The sequence below is a fragment of the Salvelinus sp. IW2-2015 genome, linkage group LG20 (genome assembly GCF_002910315.2).
Source record: "Salvelinus sp. IW2-2015 linkage group LG20, ASM291031v2, whole genome shotgun sequence".
Lineage (NCBI taxonomy): Eukaryota > Metazoa > Chordata > Actinopteri > Salmoniformes > Salmonidae > Salvelinus > Salvelinus sp. IW2-2015.
In genome coordinates this window covers 16,940,214-16,959,783 of record NC_036860.1, presented here as the reverse complement: position 1 = coordinate 16,959,783, position 19,570 = coordinate 16,940,214, and the positions used below count along the sequence as shown (strand labels likewise).

Here is a 19,570-nt window from a genome sequence, read left to right as displayed (position 1 = left end):
ACTCCTCGGCCAGAGCATCCAGTGTGTGCTCTGAACGCTCAGAGAGCAAAATGTTCTGAATTTACAAACGGACAATCTGACAAGGACTTTACGAAAGCCCAGAACTCACTCTGGCACTCCACATTAAATTTACGAACAGTAGTATCAACCAGTCTTTAGTCTTGAAATCTTTGGTTGTTTAGTGCATAGCCTCACATGTGAATCCTTAAAGAGATGGGTGGAGCTAAAACTTAAGAGGGTGTGAAAGATGCTGAATGAGTGTAGACAAAGAAGCGCTCTCCAGTAGGTACCAAACGATTCAAGGGTCATTTTCTCAAAAGTGAAGTTACAAGTTCATCAACTTTCAAAGCAGAATTACTTTCCCATTGTTCCTCAACTGTAGTGTATGATTCATACTTTTCTAGCTCTGAGTCTCTACTTTTATCCAATGTAAAAAAAAACATGTTTGGAAAAATAACGTTCCCAATGTAAACGGCCTATTTCTCAGGCCCAGATGCTAGAATATGCATATAGTTGACAGATTAGAATAGAAAACACTCTGAAGTTTGTCTGTGAGTATAACAGAACTGATTTTGCAGGCGAAAACCTGAGGAAATCCAACCTGGAAGTGCCTCTTATTTTGAAAAATCCCTGTTCCATTGCCTGCCTATCCTCCATTTAAAGGGATATCAACCAGATTCCTTTCCCAATGGCTTCCACAGGTTGTGAACAGGCTTTAGACATAGTTTCAAGCTTTATTCTGAAAAATGAGCGAGATTTATCAAAACGCGTCAGTGGATAGCCAGGTGTCCTTGATTAGTTCATGCGCGCGAAAGTTGTAGCTCAACATTTTCTTTATCTATTGTATTGAATAGTTTACCGTCCGGTTGAATAATTATCGATTATTTATGTTAAAAACAACCTGAGGATTGATTATAAAAAACGTTTGACATGTTTCTACGAACTTTACGGATACTATTTGGAATTTTCGTCTGCCCTTCATGACCGCTCGAGCCTGTTGATTTCTGAACATAACGCACCAACCAAATGGAGGTTTTTGGATTTAAAAATAATATTTATCGAACAAAAGGAAAATTTATTGTGTAACTGGGAGTCTCGTGAGTGCAAACATCCGAAGATCATCAAAGGTAAGCAATTAATTTGATTGCTTTTCTGACTTTTGTGACCAATCTACATTGGTGCTAGCTGTTCGTAATGTTTTGTCGAGTGATCGATAAACTCACAAATGCTTGGATTGCTTTCGCTGTAAAGCATATTTTCAAAATCTGACACGATAGGTCGATTAACAACAAGCTAAGCTGTGTTTTGGTATATTTCACTTGTGAATTCATGAAAATAAATATTTTTAGTATTTCTTTTTAATTTGGCGCTCTGCAATTCAGCAGTTGTTTACGAAAATGATCCCGTTAAAGGGATCCGTGCGCCAAGAGGTTAATTAAGCATGGTATAACAAAGTAACTAAGTTAGGAAGGAAACAAGTTAGGAAGGAAACATCTGTTTTATACAACATCTAAATGTTGTATAAAATAAATTATTAAGTATGAAAGATTTAGTTTTCTAATGAGATAATTGTTTTTCATATAAGCTTTGCACAGTCAGTAGCCACGCCCAAGTGAGCTCAGAGTTCGTGTCAGCATGACGGAACGCCCACTTTGGCCAGAGTTTGTAGGAGACTGTCCAGTCATTTGGTGATTTTCAGTAACCTATACTGTTCTCTTTGAAGTAGAAAGAAGAATCGATATAAGTTTAAATATTAGACATGTGTAAGTAGAATGAAGGCTGAGCCCATGTGAGTGTACAAAGCGGGATCAAGATCGAGTCAACTATTAGACATGTAAAAAACAGAACGTAAGCAGAATCTGTGTGGATGAGGCAAGGTAGACCAACAAGATGTGACTGGTCTGGGCCATATCTGATCTTGTGAAGGCTACTGGACACGCACATGGGTTAATCATACATAAACAACATCGGCCTGAACTTGTGAAGACCTTTGACCTTTGCCACCAATAGAATCTATGCACCAATGTCTTAGTGAATAAGAGAATGGAAAATAGGCAAGACAACAAGATTCTTAAAGTGGAGTGACGATGTTATGTAAGGGTAAGACTGTATAAAAGCCAAGTACTAAGAATGAAAAGTCAGTTCTTCCATGGAATTGCCCGGCTTTGTTACTGTTTGTAATAAAGTCTAATTGAATTCACAAGTTCCGGTATTGGTGAAATATTTTATTCAATATTTTCCACAAGAAGTGCTTAAAAGGACTCGCTAAGAATGAACATATCAGACCAGCCTGACCGACTGCGTGAGCTGAGGGTTACGAAATGGATTAAACTCTACAGGCCAGCCTGACAGACATTGTGAGCTGAACGTTACAAAATGGTTTTAACTACTCACCAGCTGACATACAGCGCGAGCTGAAGGAGAATCGCCACAGACAACCATTGGTACATCTGAAGTATCTGTCTAACAAACACACCACTACCATAGAAGCTCTAAAAAGAAGGACATAGTGACCTTTGGTGGACAACCAGAGTCTTACATCGAGCCACTACCCATAGACGGATCGAATGGTCTCAACAGATAGACGACGATCAGGTACAGCTACGCGTAAATATATCTTGCATTTCTAATAGTGATTCATATGTTGATGGTGTAAAGAATATTTGCTGGTCTGTGGTGTGTAATGAGGAGCAATCAGACGCTGCACTTGACGCATTTATGAAACTACTTATTCCAGTTACTAATAAGCACGCACCCATTAAGAAAATGACTGTAAAAACTGTTAAATCCCCTTGGATTGATGAGGAATTGAAAAATGTTATGGTTGAGAGGGATGAGGCAAAAGGTATGGCAATTAAGTCTGGCTGCCCAACTGATTTGGCAAACTAAATAAAAATAAAAAGAACCTACACTATGAAACAAATATAAATTATATAAAGAATAATAGTAAAWGCTTTGGGGCACCTGAAATTACATTTTGGGGGGAAAAAAGCCAACTCGGCACCTTCATTAATTGAATCAGGTGGCTCATTCATCACAAAGCCCACTGATATTGCAAACTACTTTAATTACTTTTTCATTGGCAAGATAAGCAAACTTAGGGATGACATGCCAGCAACAAATGCTGACACTACACATTCAAGCATATCGGACCAAATTATGAAAGACAAGAATTGTACTTTTGAATTCCGTAAAATCAGTGTGGAAGAGGTGAAAAAACTATTGGTGTCTATCAACAATGACAAGCCACCGGGGTCTGACAATCTGGATGGAAAATTACTGAGGATAATAGCAGACGATTTTGCCACTTCTATTTGCCACATCTTCAATTTAAGCTTACTAGAGAGCGTGTGCCCCCAGGCCTGGAGGGAAGCTAAAGTCATTCCGCTACCCAAGAATAGTAAAGCCCCCTTTACTGGCTCAAATAGCCGATCAATTAGCCTGTTACCAACCCTTAGTAAACTTCTGGAAAAAATGTGTTTGACCAGATACAATGCTATTTCACAGTAAACAAATTGACAACAGAATTTCAGCATGCTTATGTAGGGAAGGACACTCAACAAGCACACCACTTACACAAATGACTGATGATTGGCTGAGAGAAATTGATGATAAAGGGATTGTGGGGGCTGTCTTGTTAGACTTCAGTGCAGCTCTTGACATTATTGATCATAGTCTGCTGCTGGAAAAACATATGTGTTATGGCTTTACACCCCCTGCTATAGGTCAGGGTGTATATACTACAGCGACAGAAATGACTGCAACACTCAACAAAGAGCTGCAGTTAGTTTCAGAGTGGGTGGCAAGGAATAAGTTAGCCCTAAATATTTCTAAAACTAAAAGCATTGTATTTGGAAAAAAACACTGACTAAACCCTAAACCTCAACTAAATATTGTAATAAATATTGCGGAAATTGAGCAAGTTGAGATGACTAAACTGCTTGGAGTAAACCTAGATTGGAAACTGTCATGGTCAAATCATATTGATAGAGCAGTAGATAAGATGGGGAGAAGTATGTCCATAATAAAGAGATGCTCTGCCTTCTTAACAACACTATCAACAAGGCAGGTCCTACAGGTCCTAGTTTTGTCGCACCTTGACTACTGTTCAGTCGTGTGGTCAGGTGCCACGAAAAATGACTTAGGAAAATTGCTATTGGCTCAGAACAGGGCAGCACGGCTGGCCCTTGGATGTACACAGAGAGCTAATATTAATAATATGCATGTCAATCTCTCCTGGCTGAATTGACTTCATCACCACTTTTATTTATGAGCGGTATTGACATGTTGAATGCACCGAGCTGTCTGTCTAAACTATTGGCACACAGCTCGGACACCCATGCATACCCCACAAGACATGCCACAAGAGGTCTCTTCACAGTCCCCAAGTCCAGAACAGACTATGGGAGGCACACAGTACTACATAGAGCCATGACTACATGGAACTCTATTCCACATCAAGTACTTGAAGCCAGCAGTAAAATTAGATTTTAAAAAAACAGATTAAAAAAACACCTTATGGAATAAGGGGGACAGTGAAGCAACACAAACATTGGCACACACACATACACACACAAACACACACACACACACAATAACATACACATGGATTTAGTACTGTAGATACAGTTGAAGTCGGAAGTTTACATACACCTTAGCCAAATACATTTAAACTCAGGTTTTCACAATCCCTGACATTTAATCCTAGTAAAAATTCCCTGTCTTAGGTCAGTTAGGATCACACCTTTATTTTAAGAATGTGAGATGTCAGAATAATAGTAGAGAGAATGATTTATTTCAGCTTTTATTTCTTTCATCACATTCCCAGTAGGTCAGAAGTTTACATACACTCAATTTGTATTTGGTAGCATTGCCTTTACATTGTTTAACTTGGGTCAAACACATCCTTCCACAAGCTTCCCACAATAAGTTGGGTGAATTTTGGCCCATTCCTCCTGACAGAGCAGGTGTAACTGAGTCAGGTTTGTAGGCCTCCTTCCTCGCACACGCTTTTTCAGTTCTGCCCACACATTTCCTATAGGACTGAGGTCAGGGCTTTGTGATGGTCACTCCAATACCTTGACTTTGTTGTCTTTAAGCCATTTTGCCATAACTTTGGACGTATGCTTGGGGTCATTGTTCATATGGAAGACCCATTTGCGACCAAGCTTTAACTTCCTGACTGATGTCTTGAGATGTTGCTTCAATATATCCACAGAATTTTCTTTCCTCATGATGCCATCTATTTTGTGAAGTGCACCAGTCCTTCCTGCAGCAAAGCACACCCACAAAATGATGCTGCCACCCCCGTGCTTCAAGGTTGGGATGATGTTCTTCGGCTTGCTAGCCTCCCCCTTATTCCTCCAAACATAATGATGGTCATTATGGCCAAACAGTTCTATTTTTGTTTCATCAGACCAGAGGACATCTTTCCAAAAAGTACGATCTTTGTCGCCATGTGCAGTTGCAAACCGTAGTCTGTCTTTTTTATGGCGGTTTTGGAGCAGTGGCTTCTTCCTTGCTGAGCGGCCTTTCAGGTTATGTCGATATAGGACACGTTTTACTGTGGATATAGGGTTAGGGTACTTTTGTACCTGTTTCCTCCAGCATCTTCACAAGGTCCTTTGCTGTTGTTCTGGGATTGATTTGCACTTTTTGCACATAAGTACGTTAATCTGTAGGAGACAGAACGGGTCTCCTTCTTGAGCGGTATGATGGATGCATGGTCCCATGGTGTTTAAACTTGCGTACTATTGTTTGTACAGATGAACGTGGTACCTTCAGGCGTTTGGAAATTGCTCCCAAGGATAAACCAGACTTGTGGAGGTCTACAATTCTTTTTCTGAGGTCTTGGCTGATTTATTTTGATTTTCCCATGATGTCAAGCAAAGAGGCATTGAGTTTGAAGGTGTGCCTTGAAATACATCCACAGGTACACCTCCAATTGACTCAAATGATGTCAATTAGCCTATCAGAAGCTTCTAAAGTCATGACATCATTTTCTGGAATTTTCCAAGCTGTTTAAAGGCACAGTCAACATAGTGTATATAAACTTCTGACCCACTGTAATTGTGATACAGTGGATTATAAGTGAAATAATCTGTCTGTAAACAATTGAATCCTACAGACGAAGAACCATATATGTGACAATTGTTCAATTTTAAGATAATCAGTTATATTTATATTATTAATTGTGTGTACCACATTAGGTGTTTTATGGTTGACAAATAATTCACCATACCCATATCTTCCAACAACAATTAATATTTTTTTGTTATTTCAAAAAATATTTTTTTTATTGTCGTTAAAAATTTTAGAATGTGGAAGAACTGTATATCTCCAGTGAGGATTTCAGTTTGTGGAAGAACAGTATATGTGACATTTTGCATGACTCTTGTAAGATGTCCTTTTTTAATACCTGATATGATCTTTTAAGTACTTTCAAGTACAGATGCCCTTCATGTAAATAACTTAACTGCAATATGTAGTTAATTCATTTGTATGGAGGTCATTTAAAGGTGGTCTATCAACTTCAGCACTGATGACTTTTCTTAAAAGTTGAGTCATGAAATCTTAGTCTCATTTAAAATGAAGCCCTCAGTGTGAACATACCATAGAATAACTACACAAATAGAATACAATTAAATTAATTCAATCAAAACAAGCACAACTTGTACATATCAAATATGGATCAATGTGATGTGCCAATATGCATGTCCATTATGCAGGTCCCTACGGTCAATATTACAAAACGTTCAGAAAACCATTCACTTTGCGTTTAACACTATGATCAGCAATTAAGTTTTGAATTGCATCAAACCCATGCTAAAGGCAAGAAATGTCCTTCTGTACTGAGGTGACAGCAGTAAATAAGTATTAACTGCTTAGAGTTAATGCTAAATGTGGTGACAGAGAGACGTACTGTATATTGTAATGAATAAAAAAAGGGAATCAAGATCAAATGAATACTCACTGTTTGTGATGACTTATTTGTTTTTAATTAATTCAGATTAAAAAATGTTCAAATGATCACACACAAAATAATTCTCAACAGAACACATTGTACATAACATTTTCTACACTATATTAATGCAATATATTGTGCTGGTTCAAATCCTACACAAATTGATTCACATAGAAAACACCTACTATACATTTAATTTCCTACAATAGGGGTGACATGTCTTCTGAAATGTATTCAGATTCGACATACTATACAGGTTCAGGGGATCATAAACTCACAGAAAAAACAGTTAATTATGTAGCTTGGTTTAACAACAAATTATTCACTCTGCAGTGATTTATAAAAAGAGTGTGCAGCAGCTGGCAAGTAGTTGAGCATGGTCATCAGATCTTGGTACTTGTTTTTTTTTGATGGGCAAAGGACTCTCATATGCTCTAGGGTAGTGGCTTGCAAAATAGGGAGGTTGAGGTGTAGCTCCTTGTTTTGGTTTGGAGATCAGCCACGATTTCCATCCCTCAAATAGACTGTGGCTCTGTATGGCGTACAGATTCCAAGGATCAACTGAAATTAGAACAGAAACATTTTAAGTTCCTGACATCAATAAACAACTTTCATAGTCAAGCATTAGGATATTTTATTGTTAGAACAACATGTTGCATGTTGATGGGATGTTAGTAAACTATTCTCTGTGCAATACCTGTGACTTTTAACCACCTCACTGAGGTGATCTGTAGTCCAGCTGGTCGCTTGAGGACAGAATCTGGGAGGTGCCTGAAGTCTTCACATTGCATCCTCATCACCTTGAATGTTTTTTCTGGTTGTGCTTCAAGTATCATCTTTGAAACATCATCAGGTGTATGAAGGACTGACACCTTGCACCTCTTCTCGATGGTGGCAAAAGATCGATCTCAAGGAAGAAAAGAATGACCAGACCATGAACTTCTGCTCAACTTGGGTAAAGTAACCCATAGAGACGAGCATCGACATCAGATTGAGCATCCGCCAGTTGTTATTCTGCCCACAGCATCTGTCACTAAAGATTATGAACTTGCGCACCTCTGGTTTGGTGAGTGGCGTGAATTTTGTCTTCTCCCACTTCAATATGCAGCTTGCCACCTCAATGAACCCTCGGTGTGCAATCCCCTCATGCCAAACACACATGTATGCAGGATCTTCTTTTCCAAGTTCCTGGATGCAAAGGTTAACATTTGACAGCTGCCGCTGGTAGTAGACATTGGAGTGGGTCAGATTAGGGGTGTACATCACCCCTGTAGATCCACAGAAATGACATGGCAGTCAGCATTGGCTTTAGCCCACTCAGTGTCACTTTGAAGCTGTGTGTAGGCCTTTTCGGCTTTTCGATGGTGCAACTCACTTTCAACTCCAATCTTCCTCTTCTCCTCTTCAGATGTTGCTGCTGACATCTTAGTGAAGAATGCGTCACATTTGCCACAGGTGTCACTCCTTGGTTGGCCGAAATTGAGACTCTGCTGTTTGAAAATGCTGTGGTATTCTTCTCTTCTCTTCATATTTTCACTTGCCTGAAGACAGCTGTTGGTTAGCTGGAACACAGACATGAAAGTGACCTTGCACACATTCAATCTCTGGCCTGCTTGCTGTACATGGTATTTGAAGGTTTGTTTCCGTCGTTTGTTCTCCTTTGTATCCTCAGGTTTACGTCTCCGTTTCACCTCATGCTGCAATAAAAATTGACAATGATAAATTCAGAATTGAATATACTGTAGCACATTCAGGGTATTGCTTGATCAGGACCTCCATCTTTCACACACTCCCAACCTATACACAGAATGAGTTTGTATTGCACCATTGTGTAACACTGCACTTTTAGAGTTAATTAATGTACGTATCATTACTGTCAAAGTTAAACTATGCAAGTGTTCAATATAGCTATTATAATAATAGGCGTTTTGTCTTATTTCTAACCTGTTCTAAGCCGGAGAGAATCAACGCTTGTTGTTTCTCGTATGGGACAGTGTAGAAACTGTTGAACAGATGCAGCTTGCCCTCATCAGTCAACTTTCCACAATCCTTTCTGCACGTCATGGAACACGCTCTTCCCTGCAGGATACAGTGTAACGTTACCTATAACTAGCTAGCTACTGTAGCCATGTCGAATCATCCGGTGGATGGAGAAAAAGTAGCTAGCTATGTTTCTTCTATAATCTAGCAATAATATTTGTAACGATAATGTATAAGTCAGTAGCCAACGAACTTTAGCTAATATGTTTTCTCTATAGTTACAAATTAGACAACCCAGAACATACATGTTAGCTACTGTACTCTATAGCTAGCTTGATTGTTTGATATACGGTTCTTCCACATACCTCTTTTGGACAGCTTTTCACAGTTTTTTCTTGACCCTTACGATTTGTATAGGGTTTTCCCGCATCCCGTAAGATCTTCCTTTGCCTGTCTTTCCATTCTTTTAGTTTTGTTTTACGTTTCTTTCCCACATTTCGGCGATTTTCATCAGCAACAGAAAAGTTGTGCGCTTGTCCGTCCATTCTGAGTGGTGCACATAAACGGTTATTCCACGAGAGCCTATCTTTAAATTTAAAATTATTGTTAATTAGCGCGTGGAAAGCTTGTGAAACCGGTTCACTATAGAAAAATGTTGTCCAATAATGATTTTTCATGTATATCTCTTTTTTTTTGTCACATATATGGGTCTTCGTCTGTAGGATTCAATTGTTGGAAAAATGACTTGTGTCTTGCACAAAGGAGATGTCCTAACCACCAAGAAATTTGTGGAGTTGTTGAAAAATGAATTTTATTGACTCCAACCTATGTGTATGTAAACTTCCGACTTCAACTGTACGTCTAACGACAGTTGTCGTAGTGGCATCATGCACATTCTATTGAAGTGGTTACTTGCATAGTTGTTCAGACATGTAGCTAGCTAGCTAAACAATAAACCATAATCGCAACTCATAATATTACTACCCTGCATGAAACTGCAGGTAGCTAACCAACCAGGTTCAATGTCAGCCAGCTAACATCAGGCTATAACTAGCAATGCAAATGGCTCTGAGATACGAATAATATTACTACACAGATCATTGGCATAACGTTAGCTAGTTAACTAACAGTACACTTTAACTTGAAAAGAAAACTACTTTCTGACAATTTAGTATCGTGTAATATCTGAAAATGTAGCTTGCTAGACTATCTTACCCGTATACATGGATCGACGCTTCTCCCTCTCTGTCACGGATGCAATGGTTGCCCTTAGTTTGAAGATGTAATCCGGAGACAGGTGTTTCATACAACAGCCTTCTGTGTGTTCTCTGTTTGACTCAGTCTGCATATTTGCAATCAAACGGCAGAATTTTCTCCATCTCTTTAGCTATCATACCACTGATTTTCAAAACTCGGTCCTCCAGTAAATGGAGAGCTAATACGTGATATCTTTCAAAAAAGCGGCTTTAGAAAGGATTACCTACAGAGCTCATGGATTACCTACACAGCTCATGTTATAGACAGAAACAAGCTACATGGCAGACCAATCCGAACTCATCTCTTGGCATGTCCAGCCCACTCATTATCTCAGCCAATCATGGCTAGCGGTAAGGTTGCCGACTTTTTCTGTTGCTGAACCAACTAGGCTCGTAATATAACAATTGTATTCGTATTTACAGATGGCATACAGGTTTGTTATTAAGGCACATGAAAGTTCACATGTTCTAGAAATGCATTTTGATTTAAAAAAAAAATAAAGTTTACGTTTAAATGGCACTTCTGTGAAGTAGTGACATGCGACATACGCCTAGTTTCTGAAACGAGTCACATATTAGTTTGGACGCTACAGACGTTTTTGTGAGAACTGATTTTTGGATTGTCTCATGGTCTGAGAACCACCGCTGTAGCTCGGCCACCCTCCACCAATTTGCCGGAAGTTATGCATGCTAGTCAACATCAACATAAGGCTTCTAGTCTAAACTAGGCTAGCTAGCCTCTTTGACTGCAGCACGGTTCGTTGATATTTAGAATAACCAAGCGACTTAACGCTAGCTATGTATACTAAACAAGAGATTATTATTCCACTTTTAGGAAACCTGAATAGCTAGCCTGAATAGCTAGCCCTAATCTGTGAGTTAGCTAACCTGGCTAGCACGCTATGCAGCGCTTGTTAGCTAGATTGGTTTCGAAAGTTTACTTTGGACCGTAACCAGCAACAGAGCGCAATCCATCTCCACGTCCCTTAGCTCAAACTCAGCTGAGGTACGGGCACCGAGGAGAGGAGTCACCATCAGACACACGAAGCCCTCTAAAGAATGCTACACAATTGTCAAGAGAACCTGCGCCGCGGACTAGTAGGGGAACAGTGCCCGCCGTCTGCTAATCTCGCACACGAACTAATTCAAGTGAGGGAAGCGTGAGCATGCACCGAGCCCGAAATATACAAAACAACAAACCTGAGTATCTTTTAACTCATTGGGGCTTGGTCGCAAACCTGGCTTCTTAGACTTCATTGTTTTGGTCGCGTTAGCCATTTTACTTATTGCAATAGCCAGGTCAAGCTATCTGACGAATAATTCATTGTTCATCATTAGGAAACTTATGAAAACCATACAATCTTCCGCACCTAGCGTCCAAAGGGTGAGCACGCTCTACCACTAAGGGACAGTTCAGTTGGTGCAATGTAAGACAAATTGTTGCAAATTGTTTGTTTAAGTAGCATGAATCATTCCTGTTCACACTGAGGTTAAGAGCGGAATAATTTAAGGAATGAATCCAATCCTCAAGCTTATCCCCTGTGGAAGGCGGGGTTTCCAGCGAGGCGCGGATTTCATTTGCTTTGCCAGGCGTGATTTTAAATCCTTCGACCCAAGTCGCGAGAATGCGTATGTTGTACCTAAATTGACTGACTGAAAGGGAAGTGGAATCTGAGCACAGCTTGAGTTTGTTTTGAGTGACTGCCTTGTTGTGGGAGGTGGAGTTGACTGACCATTATGGGAGACAGTGTGCAGGAAGGAGTCATCCACCAGGAGGCAGTGTCCCTCTGACCAGCACTGAGGCTCTCCTCCCACTACCAGCTCACACTGAGGTGGGGTCTGCACTCCTAAAAAGTGGTGGTGTCAAAATGATAGATTCATGGCAATTATATAATTACACTGATTTGCATTGTATACAGCAGACCTGACTTGCATACTAACACTTTGTTAACAAACAGTGAAGTAAAAAAAATCATTTTMGGGGGATTATGATGGAGTTAGATAGTTGTACTAAGCTCATGAGGCATTTATCAAACGATATATCATTAATTTCAATTATCGTTAATATTAGACTGCACATTTAATGGACAAAATCCTGCACAGAGAGCATGTAAGCAAAACTTTGTCAAGAACCATACTGAGACCCAATGATATGTGGGCTGGAACATGTCTGTCTCACTCACCGAGGTGGCAGCGTAGGCGAGTATTGGTGGGGCCATACACTCCCCCTAGTGTGGCCCCAGGCCCTAGCAGCCAGAACCCGGCTGACCCCAGGGAGTTGCTACTTATGAAGGTGCGCAAGGAGAGAAGAGTGCGGTAGGTGCAGGGACAGGAGCGGCAGTTCCTTGCTACACACACGCCTGCGCTGTACAAGGGGAACACAGCTTGGCCCTGAGAGAGACACATAGACCTGTTACACATAGACCTGCCTTGTCACACAAACAACTGTGTTAAATAAATGTTACACACACCACTGCACCATACAAACACAGCTATTTCAAACCCATGTACCCACACGTGTTTGTATTGTATGTGTTTTGAACTGCTGCACTGCAAGCACGTTAGCACTTATTTTTTTATGTATGACAATTTTATAGTTTTGATAATGTTGCCTCAATGCTTTTCCACTATACAAATAAGGATAACGTAGCCATGTGGCTTTTGTAGGCTGGTATTTAGTTTAATAATTACATTTGTGTGTCATTATTTGTATCAACGATAGAGCCTAGGGGAGAGTGGGGTAAGTTGAGCCAAAGGGGTATGTTTCTGAAAGATTTGACCAAATATTTAAGAAGAGGTCATCATTTCATTGAGTCTATGAAGGAAGAAACCACATGGAAAAAGTGGTAAGGAAGTTAGGTCCKAAAAACATTTTTATTAAGTCAAATTAATGTATTGTGTTAGAGGTTTCATGATGCTTGTCTTTAAGCCAAAGTAGTTAATTTTAAGAATGTTCTATACATCAGTTGGGGTCTCTATACGTTTCAATATGAGGTCTTAAACCTAGCATGAAAGTGCATCATTCTAGCTCAGTGGGTTAATACAGTCAAAATGTTTGTCTTCGGGCAAGTTGTGGCAATCGGAGGAGTTGAGATGGGACTTCATATACCAGAGGGACAGGCTAATGGCTACTGGCAAGCAGATTGTCCTTTCCGGCCCTATCCCAACATACGATTGTGGAGTTGATCGCTTCTTCCGGCTATTTGCACTGGACTCATGGATGAAATCCAACTCTGACCTGAAAAAGTGTTGGATTTTATCGACAACTTTGATTTATTTTCTGAGCAACCTCAGTTCTCAAAAACGGAAGGCCTGAATAGAAGAGGAGCTAGAATCCTGAGTTCTAATATTGCAAATATACTAAACAAGTGATAGGATTTCAGTCCTGGCCCTCAACAGCTAACCCTCATTTATTCTTGTATCTTATACCATTTCAAGCCAGACCTACAGTATTTTTAAACAAGGGGTTACCTACTGAACATAGCACGTTTGTGCTAGAGACTGACCATTTGATCTGAAATCCTGCAGCTGTAGGCTTGGCCTGATTCATGTAAATACCATAAGTTTGATTTCGAAAATGGATTTTATAGTAATTCTGGCTTCTCAAACCAACGCAAACAGATAGGCTGAAAGATATTTGTACTGAGCTAAACTTAACTCCGCTGATAACTAAACCAACCTACCCCAACTTTAAACACCCTGATGAATCTACTCTTTTAGATATTACTCTGACAAATGTCACTCATAAGTATATAGCCAATGAAATATTTGCTAATGAGCTCAGTGACCATTGTCCAATTGCCTGAATAAAAGATGTTAAACTACCTAAATCTCAGCCATTCATTATTACAGATCTCTTTTTATTTATTTTAATGAGTAACATTTTTAATGAGTAACACAACCTGGGGTTGTGTGACTGGGGGGGGGGGGGGGGTGTCATCCATCTCTGAGTCGGATCTGGCCTTTAATTGTTTTACCTCTCTGTTCAAGATAAGCATGCTCCATTTAAAATACTAAGGGTAAAAGACAGATCTAATCCATGATTCACCCATGAATTGTCTGAAAAAGTACAGGAAAGAAACTTAGCCTGGGCTAAGGCTAGGTTGACTGATTCTGCATCTGATTGGCAGTCGTTCAGACATTTGAGAAATAGATGTCTAACTCTGATTAGAAAGGCAAAATTGACATCTTACATTTTCTGAGCGTGGTGGAAATCCAGCTAACTTCTGGAAAGTGGTCAAGTCCTTGAAGCTAAATTCCACCCCCTTATTGCTCCCGCAGGTTATGACAGTCCCTGGTCCTCTAATAGATCAAATGAACATTTTTGATGCTTTAAATAGCTCTTTTGCCTCAGCTGGCCACCTATTTGAAAGAATAGTTTCTGAAAATTCCTTTAATTCCACCTTTATTAAAATAATAATAATTTTAAAAAACAGCTTGCAGAGAATGATCCACTCCTAGGCACACATTCTTTATTTTCAACCGTTTGTCGTCTCTGATGTACTAAGTGCCTTGCTAAAAATCCATGTAAAAAAATCTCTGCCCCACTTATTGCAGAAACATGAACCTATATTTTTTACTTGACAATTGTTTCTGGTATTATCCCTAAGATCTGGAAAGCGGCACATGTCCTCCCCCTACACAAAGGCAGAGACCTTTGGAAAGTGGATGGTAGTTATATATCTTGCCTTGTCAAAGTATTAGAATCCGTAGCCAACTCTCAACTAAGAACTTTAAACTTATCATTCTATTCTTAAATGTGCACCAATCTGGTTTAAGACCTGGACATAGCATAATTTCAGCTGCTACGCTTGTCTTAGATGATATGTTAAATTGCTTAGATCATAAAAAATATTGTGCTTCCTTATTTATACACCTGTCCACCACTACCTACTAATTCAAAGGTTTCTTGCAAGTGGTTTAAGAATTACTTGACAGACAGAACACAATGTGTATTTTCTGATGGTGTGAAGTCTAGTTTCCTTGATATTATGAAAGGTGTACTGCAAGGGTCAATTATTGGGACCGGTTCTTTTTACTGTTTATATAAATAGTATTGGTATATCTGTTAAAACCTGTAACATTCATCCATATGCAGGCGATACGGTTACGTATGCCATTTCCTCAACTGTTGACCAAGCTATGTAAGAGCTGCAAACTGACTGTTGCCATAAAAAAAGCCCACAAAAAGCCCTGGCTTAAAACTAAATATGTTGTTTTCTAATTCATGCAAAAATGTCTCAGATGGATTAAACATTTATTCATTGGATGTTCTCTCATCCATCGAGTTTGCACCTATAAATATCTGGGCATTTGGATTGACAAACATTTTATGTAAAAAAAAAAATMTGATAGTTAAGAAGCTGATATTTAAAGTGTTTTTTTTTAACAGACCATACCTCTCCCTAAACAGCAGGAAGCAGATTGTACAGTCAACCTTCCTGCCAGTCCTGCCAGTGACACACTATATCAGAATGCAGCCACTACTCTAAAACCCTTGGTGCAGTTTACCACAGTGCTCTGTACTTTACCACAGCTGACAGGTTTAATACTAATCACTGAATCCCGTATCAGAAGGTTGGCTGGACCTCACTAAAGTCCAGTAGATAATTCCATTACAAAGCTTTGCTCCACAAGCTTCCAGCATACCTCACATTTAAGATATAAAAACATGAACACCAAACCKGTTTACAAGGTTGGTTATCTCTTGAAGTCCCTGTATTCTCCTTTAGTTTTCATGCCCCCCCCCCCACAATTTTGGAAGGGCCTTTACATCTTGATTCCTTAGTGCCTCTAGAGCAGTTTATCACTCTGATGATGAATGTGCTAAATGACAGCTGTTATTGTTTTGATTGAGTATAAAAATGTGTCTATTTTTGATTGTGGTGCAGAAATTGTAAATAGTAGTCTAACCAACTATAAATTGTAGAAATGTATGTAAATATAGAACACATTTAATGAGTAAACTAAAAGGTGTGCAACATGAAAATATTGTACCATTTTAATTGTGTAATTTATTGACGGTCCTTAATTTGTAGGGCTGGGATTGCCAGGGACCTTATGATACGATATCACAATACTTACAGTGGTTCGTCCTTTAAAAGTTGCAGCGTACTGCAGCACAGCTTGCATGGTGCCGCAGAATTCTATAGTACYTTATTTAAGTGCCAATCACTGGTACCATTAATGCTAGTTAGTGCTAGTTTGACCACCAGAGGGCATCTTTGAGAAGTATTTGATAGCCTTCAGCAGTGGCTGTACTAGAGAATTTAAAACCTTTTATGTAAGAAAATAGTATATGGGACTGATTTTAAGAAATTTTGCTTAATTAATTTGACTATTATTATGGTGTTTCTATTACAAGAAAAACAAAAAACCCTCTAGGTTTCCGTTAGGATGGAACGGAAAATATGGCCCTGTACAACGTGACGGTCGGGAGTAGGCTACAGTGCTGGGCTATTTAGCTAAAGAATCACTGTGTCATGCAGGCAGGCCATGCGGGAGACCAGGGTTCAATTCCCCAACGGGGAGGAAGGAGTAGGCTGTCCTTGTAAATAAGAATTTGTTCATAACTGACTTGCCTAGTTTAATAAATGTTACACTAAGAGAATAATATTTCCACTTTCTAATTCTAGTCTAACCAATACCCAAATGGAGATTCAGTGAAAATAAAAATCTCAAAGATTTTTCAAGACCAGTCCCCATGCTTGTCTCAGAGCAGCGCGAAACGGTGCTAAAATAGTTGTAAGCTAATGCTTCAAATCCTATTGTTTCTAACTTCAATATGCTCTTTAAATAAATAAGACCTACACCACTTTAACAGCACATTACTCAACACTAGTGAGACTCATGTCGCCTACGGTAGGACTACAGTATATCGGAAAATATGACGTGACTCTCTGTCAATAATTACATATAGAGGATTGGAGAATTCTAAATTAAAACCAAAAGCCGCCTCATTGATCTCCTGGTGGCGGCCGGCACGGGTATATGTAGCAACGCATTTTGCATTGCGATGCGGTGACTTATATGTAATTATTGACAGAGAGTCACGTCATATTTTCCGATATACTGTAGTCCTACCGTAGGCGACATGAGTCTCACTAGTGTTGAGTAATGTGCTGTTAAAGTGGTGTAGGTCTTATTTATTTAAAGAGCATATTGAAGTTAGAAACAATAGGCCTCCTCACCACTGGGGAGGCCCCATCCACAAAGTATCAAAATACAGAGAGGTGTTGGTAAAGGTATATTGTCCTACTAATAGCCCATAATGGGCTATTATAATACTGTACATGGTGTCCAGGTCAGGATAACCAAAACATTTATTTATTAAAGACTATCAGAAAGAATGTTGGTACTTATTTATTTTGATCCAAAGCCATGAATGAGTGAGTCACTCAGCTTAATGCCAAAATAATATTTGTAAAGGCCAAAACATTTATTTATGTTTTTAGAGGGAGAGAAACACTGGGCCAATTGTGCGCTGCCCTATGGCTCCCAATCACGGTCGGATCTGATACATAATAATAATAATACTTCACTGAGAACCTAACTTAGAAATACATTTGATGATAGAATTCTCCCACTACCCTCCATCTAGGCAAGTCTATTGTCCAGCTACCTGCTAGAACAGCGGGAACGTTTCCCTAGTCAGCGCCATTATTAGTGCAATGCCCCTTAAAGTGTTGCTCTGTGCTACCCAGTGTGGCGGGTAGCACCCCCCCTCCCTCCTACTCCGTTCCCCATCTGCTAAGTCTGTCTTCTGTGCACGGCTCTGTGGCCCATCCCGTACCCCCTGCCCTCATGCCTTGAACCTTGCACGCTTTCAGTGGATACAGCTGGAGAACTGCAATCCCATTGTGCGCCACTCGGGATCCATGACCAGTATATATTGTCTGCTAATAACAGGGTTAATAATTTATCTGTGAGAATATCCAAGGGGCTTTTATATAATTCTAAATTAATAATAATAATAATATTAATCACTTTGTTTAAAAAATAACAATATTTTGGAGATGATTTCGTTTTCAAATAACATAAAATTTGCGAGAAAAAGGCCATTCTTGAACATGGGATGAGATATTGTTACTAATTTGTAAATCAAGCCAGTTTGTTGTTTAGAATTATTTATTTCTGTTTTTATAGGGAGCGAAACCAAAAACCCGCAGTCATCTCATGGGTCTCCCAGTCGAGGCCAGCACATGTATTGAACCAGCATCTGTAGCAACACAGCTTGCACTGCTATGCAGTGTCTTAGACCGTTGCATCACTCAGGCGCTGTATAACATGACTGGTCAGGAGTGGGCTACAGTACTACAGTAAGAGCCAAATAATCCTAACAGTTTTAGTAAGTAATACTGAAGTCGTACACAATTATCAGTTTCTATTTAGGTTTATGTCACCAATTCATTGTCAGTTAGAGACACAGTAGGACCCAAAAGCATAATCAGTGCTCAAACTCCCCCTTGCGCTGGTCTGGAGCAATGAAGTGGTGACGCAGGGTACCGTTCTAAACCACAAATTACCTCTAAGTACCGCAGCATAAAACTTTTAGTGGAACAACCACTGTAGGTGCTGATACGATATGTATTGCGATTCTCTTGATTTTATATGTATTGCGATTCGATACTGTAATTTTATATTGATTCAATGTTCCAAACGTATTGCTGCAGAGGGAAAGGTGAGAGTCATGAGATAATTGTCACGTTCTAACCATAGTTCTTGTGTGTTTTACTTGTTTTAGTGTTGGTCGGGACGTGAGCTGGGGGGGCATTCTATGTTGTGTGTCTAGTTTGTCTGTTTCTATGTTTGGCCTAATATGGTTCCCAATCAGAGGCAGGTGTTTTGTGTTGTCTCTGATTGGGAATCATATTTAGGTGGCTTGTTTTGTGTTGGGGTTTGTGGGTGGTTGTTTCCTGTCTTTGTGTTCGTTTCACCAGAGAGGACTGTTTCGGTTTGCCACGTTTGTTATTTTGTTATTTGTAAGTGTTCACGTTTTCGTCTCGTCTATTAAAACATGTTGAACACGAGCTACGCTGCATCTTGGTCCGATCCCTGCTACACCTCCTCTTCAGACGAAGAGGAGGAAGGCTGCCGTTACAATAATGAGTGTTGATCAGTCATGTAAATGAAAGTGCTGAAAACTAATTGGCTCCCTATTTAAAAAGAAGATGGAGAACAAGCTATGATGGAAAAATACTGGAGTTTTGGTGCAGGTAAAGCAAACTAGCGCAAAAATTATATTGCGATATTGTCAAAACAATTCGATATATCTTCAAAAATAATATCCCGACATGTAACTGTATAGATTTTTTCCCCCCCATCACTACTAACTAGCCCCATAGATGTCCAACCAGCTTTGTCAAGGTCG

The 19,570-nt window shown here is 39.6% G+C and overlaps 1 protein-coding gene across 1 annotated transcript in view; it reads right to left on the bottom strand.

Moving 5' to 3' along the window:
* The window catches only part of asphd1 (aspartate beta-hydroxylase domain containing 1), a 69,026-nt gene that overhangs the window by 10,065 nt on the left and 39,391 nt on the right, over positions 1–19,570 (bottom strand). The window contains exons 4-5 of the mRNA XM_024012362.2: positions 12,384–12,591; positions 11,934–12,047 (exon numbers count right to left, since the gene is read on the bottom strand). Coding sequence (XP_023868130.1) covers positions 11,934–12,047; positions 12,384–12,591 — 322 coding nt within the window. The remainder of the gene's footprint in view (positions 1–11,933; positions 12,048–12,383; positions 12,592–19,570) is intronic.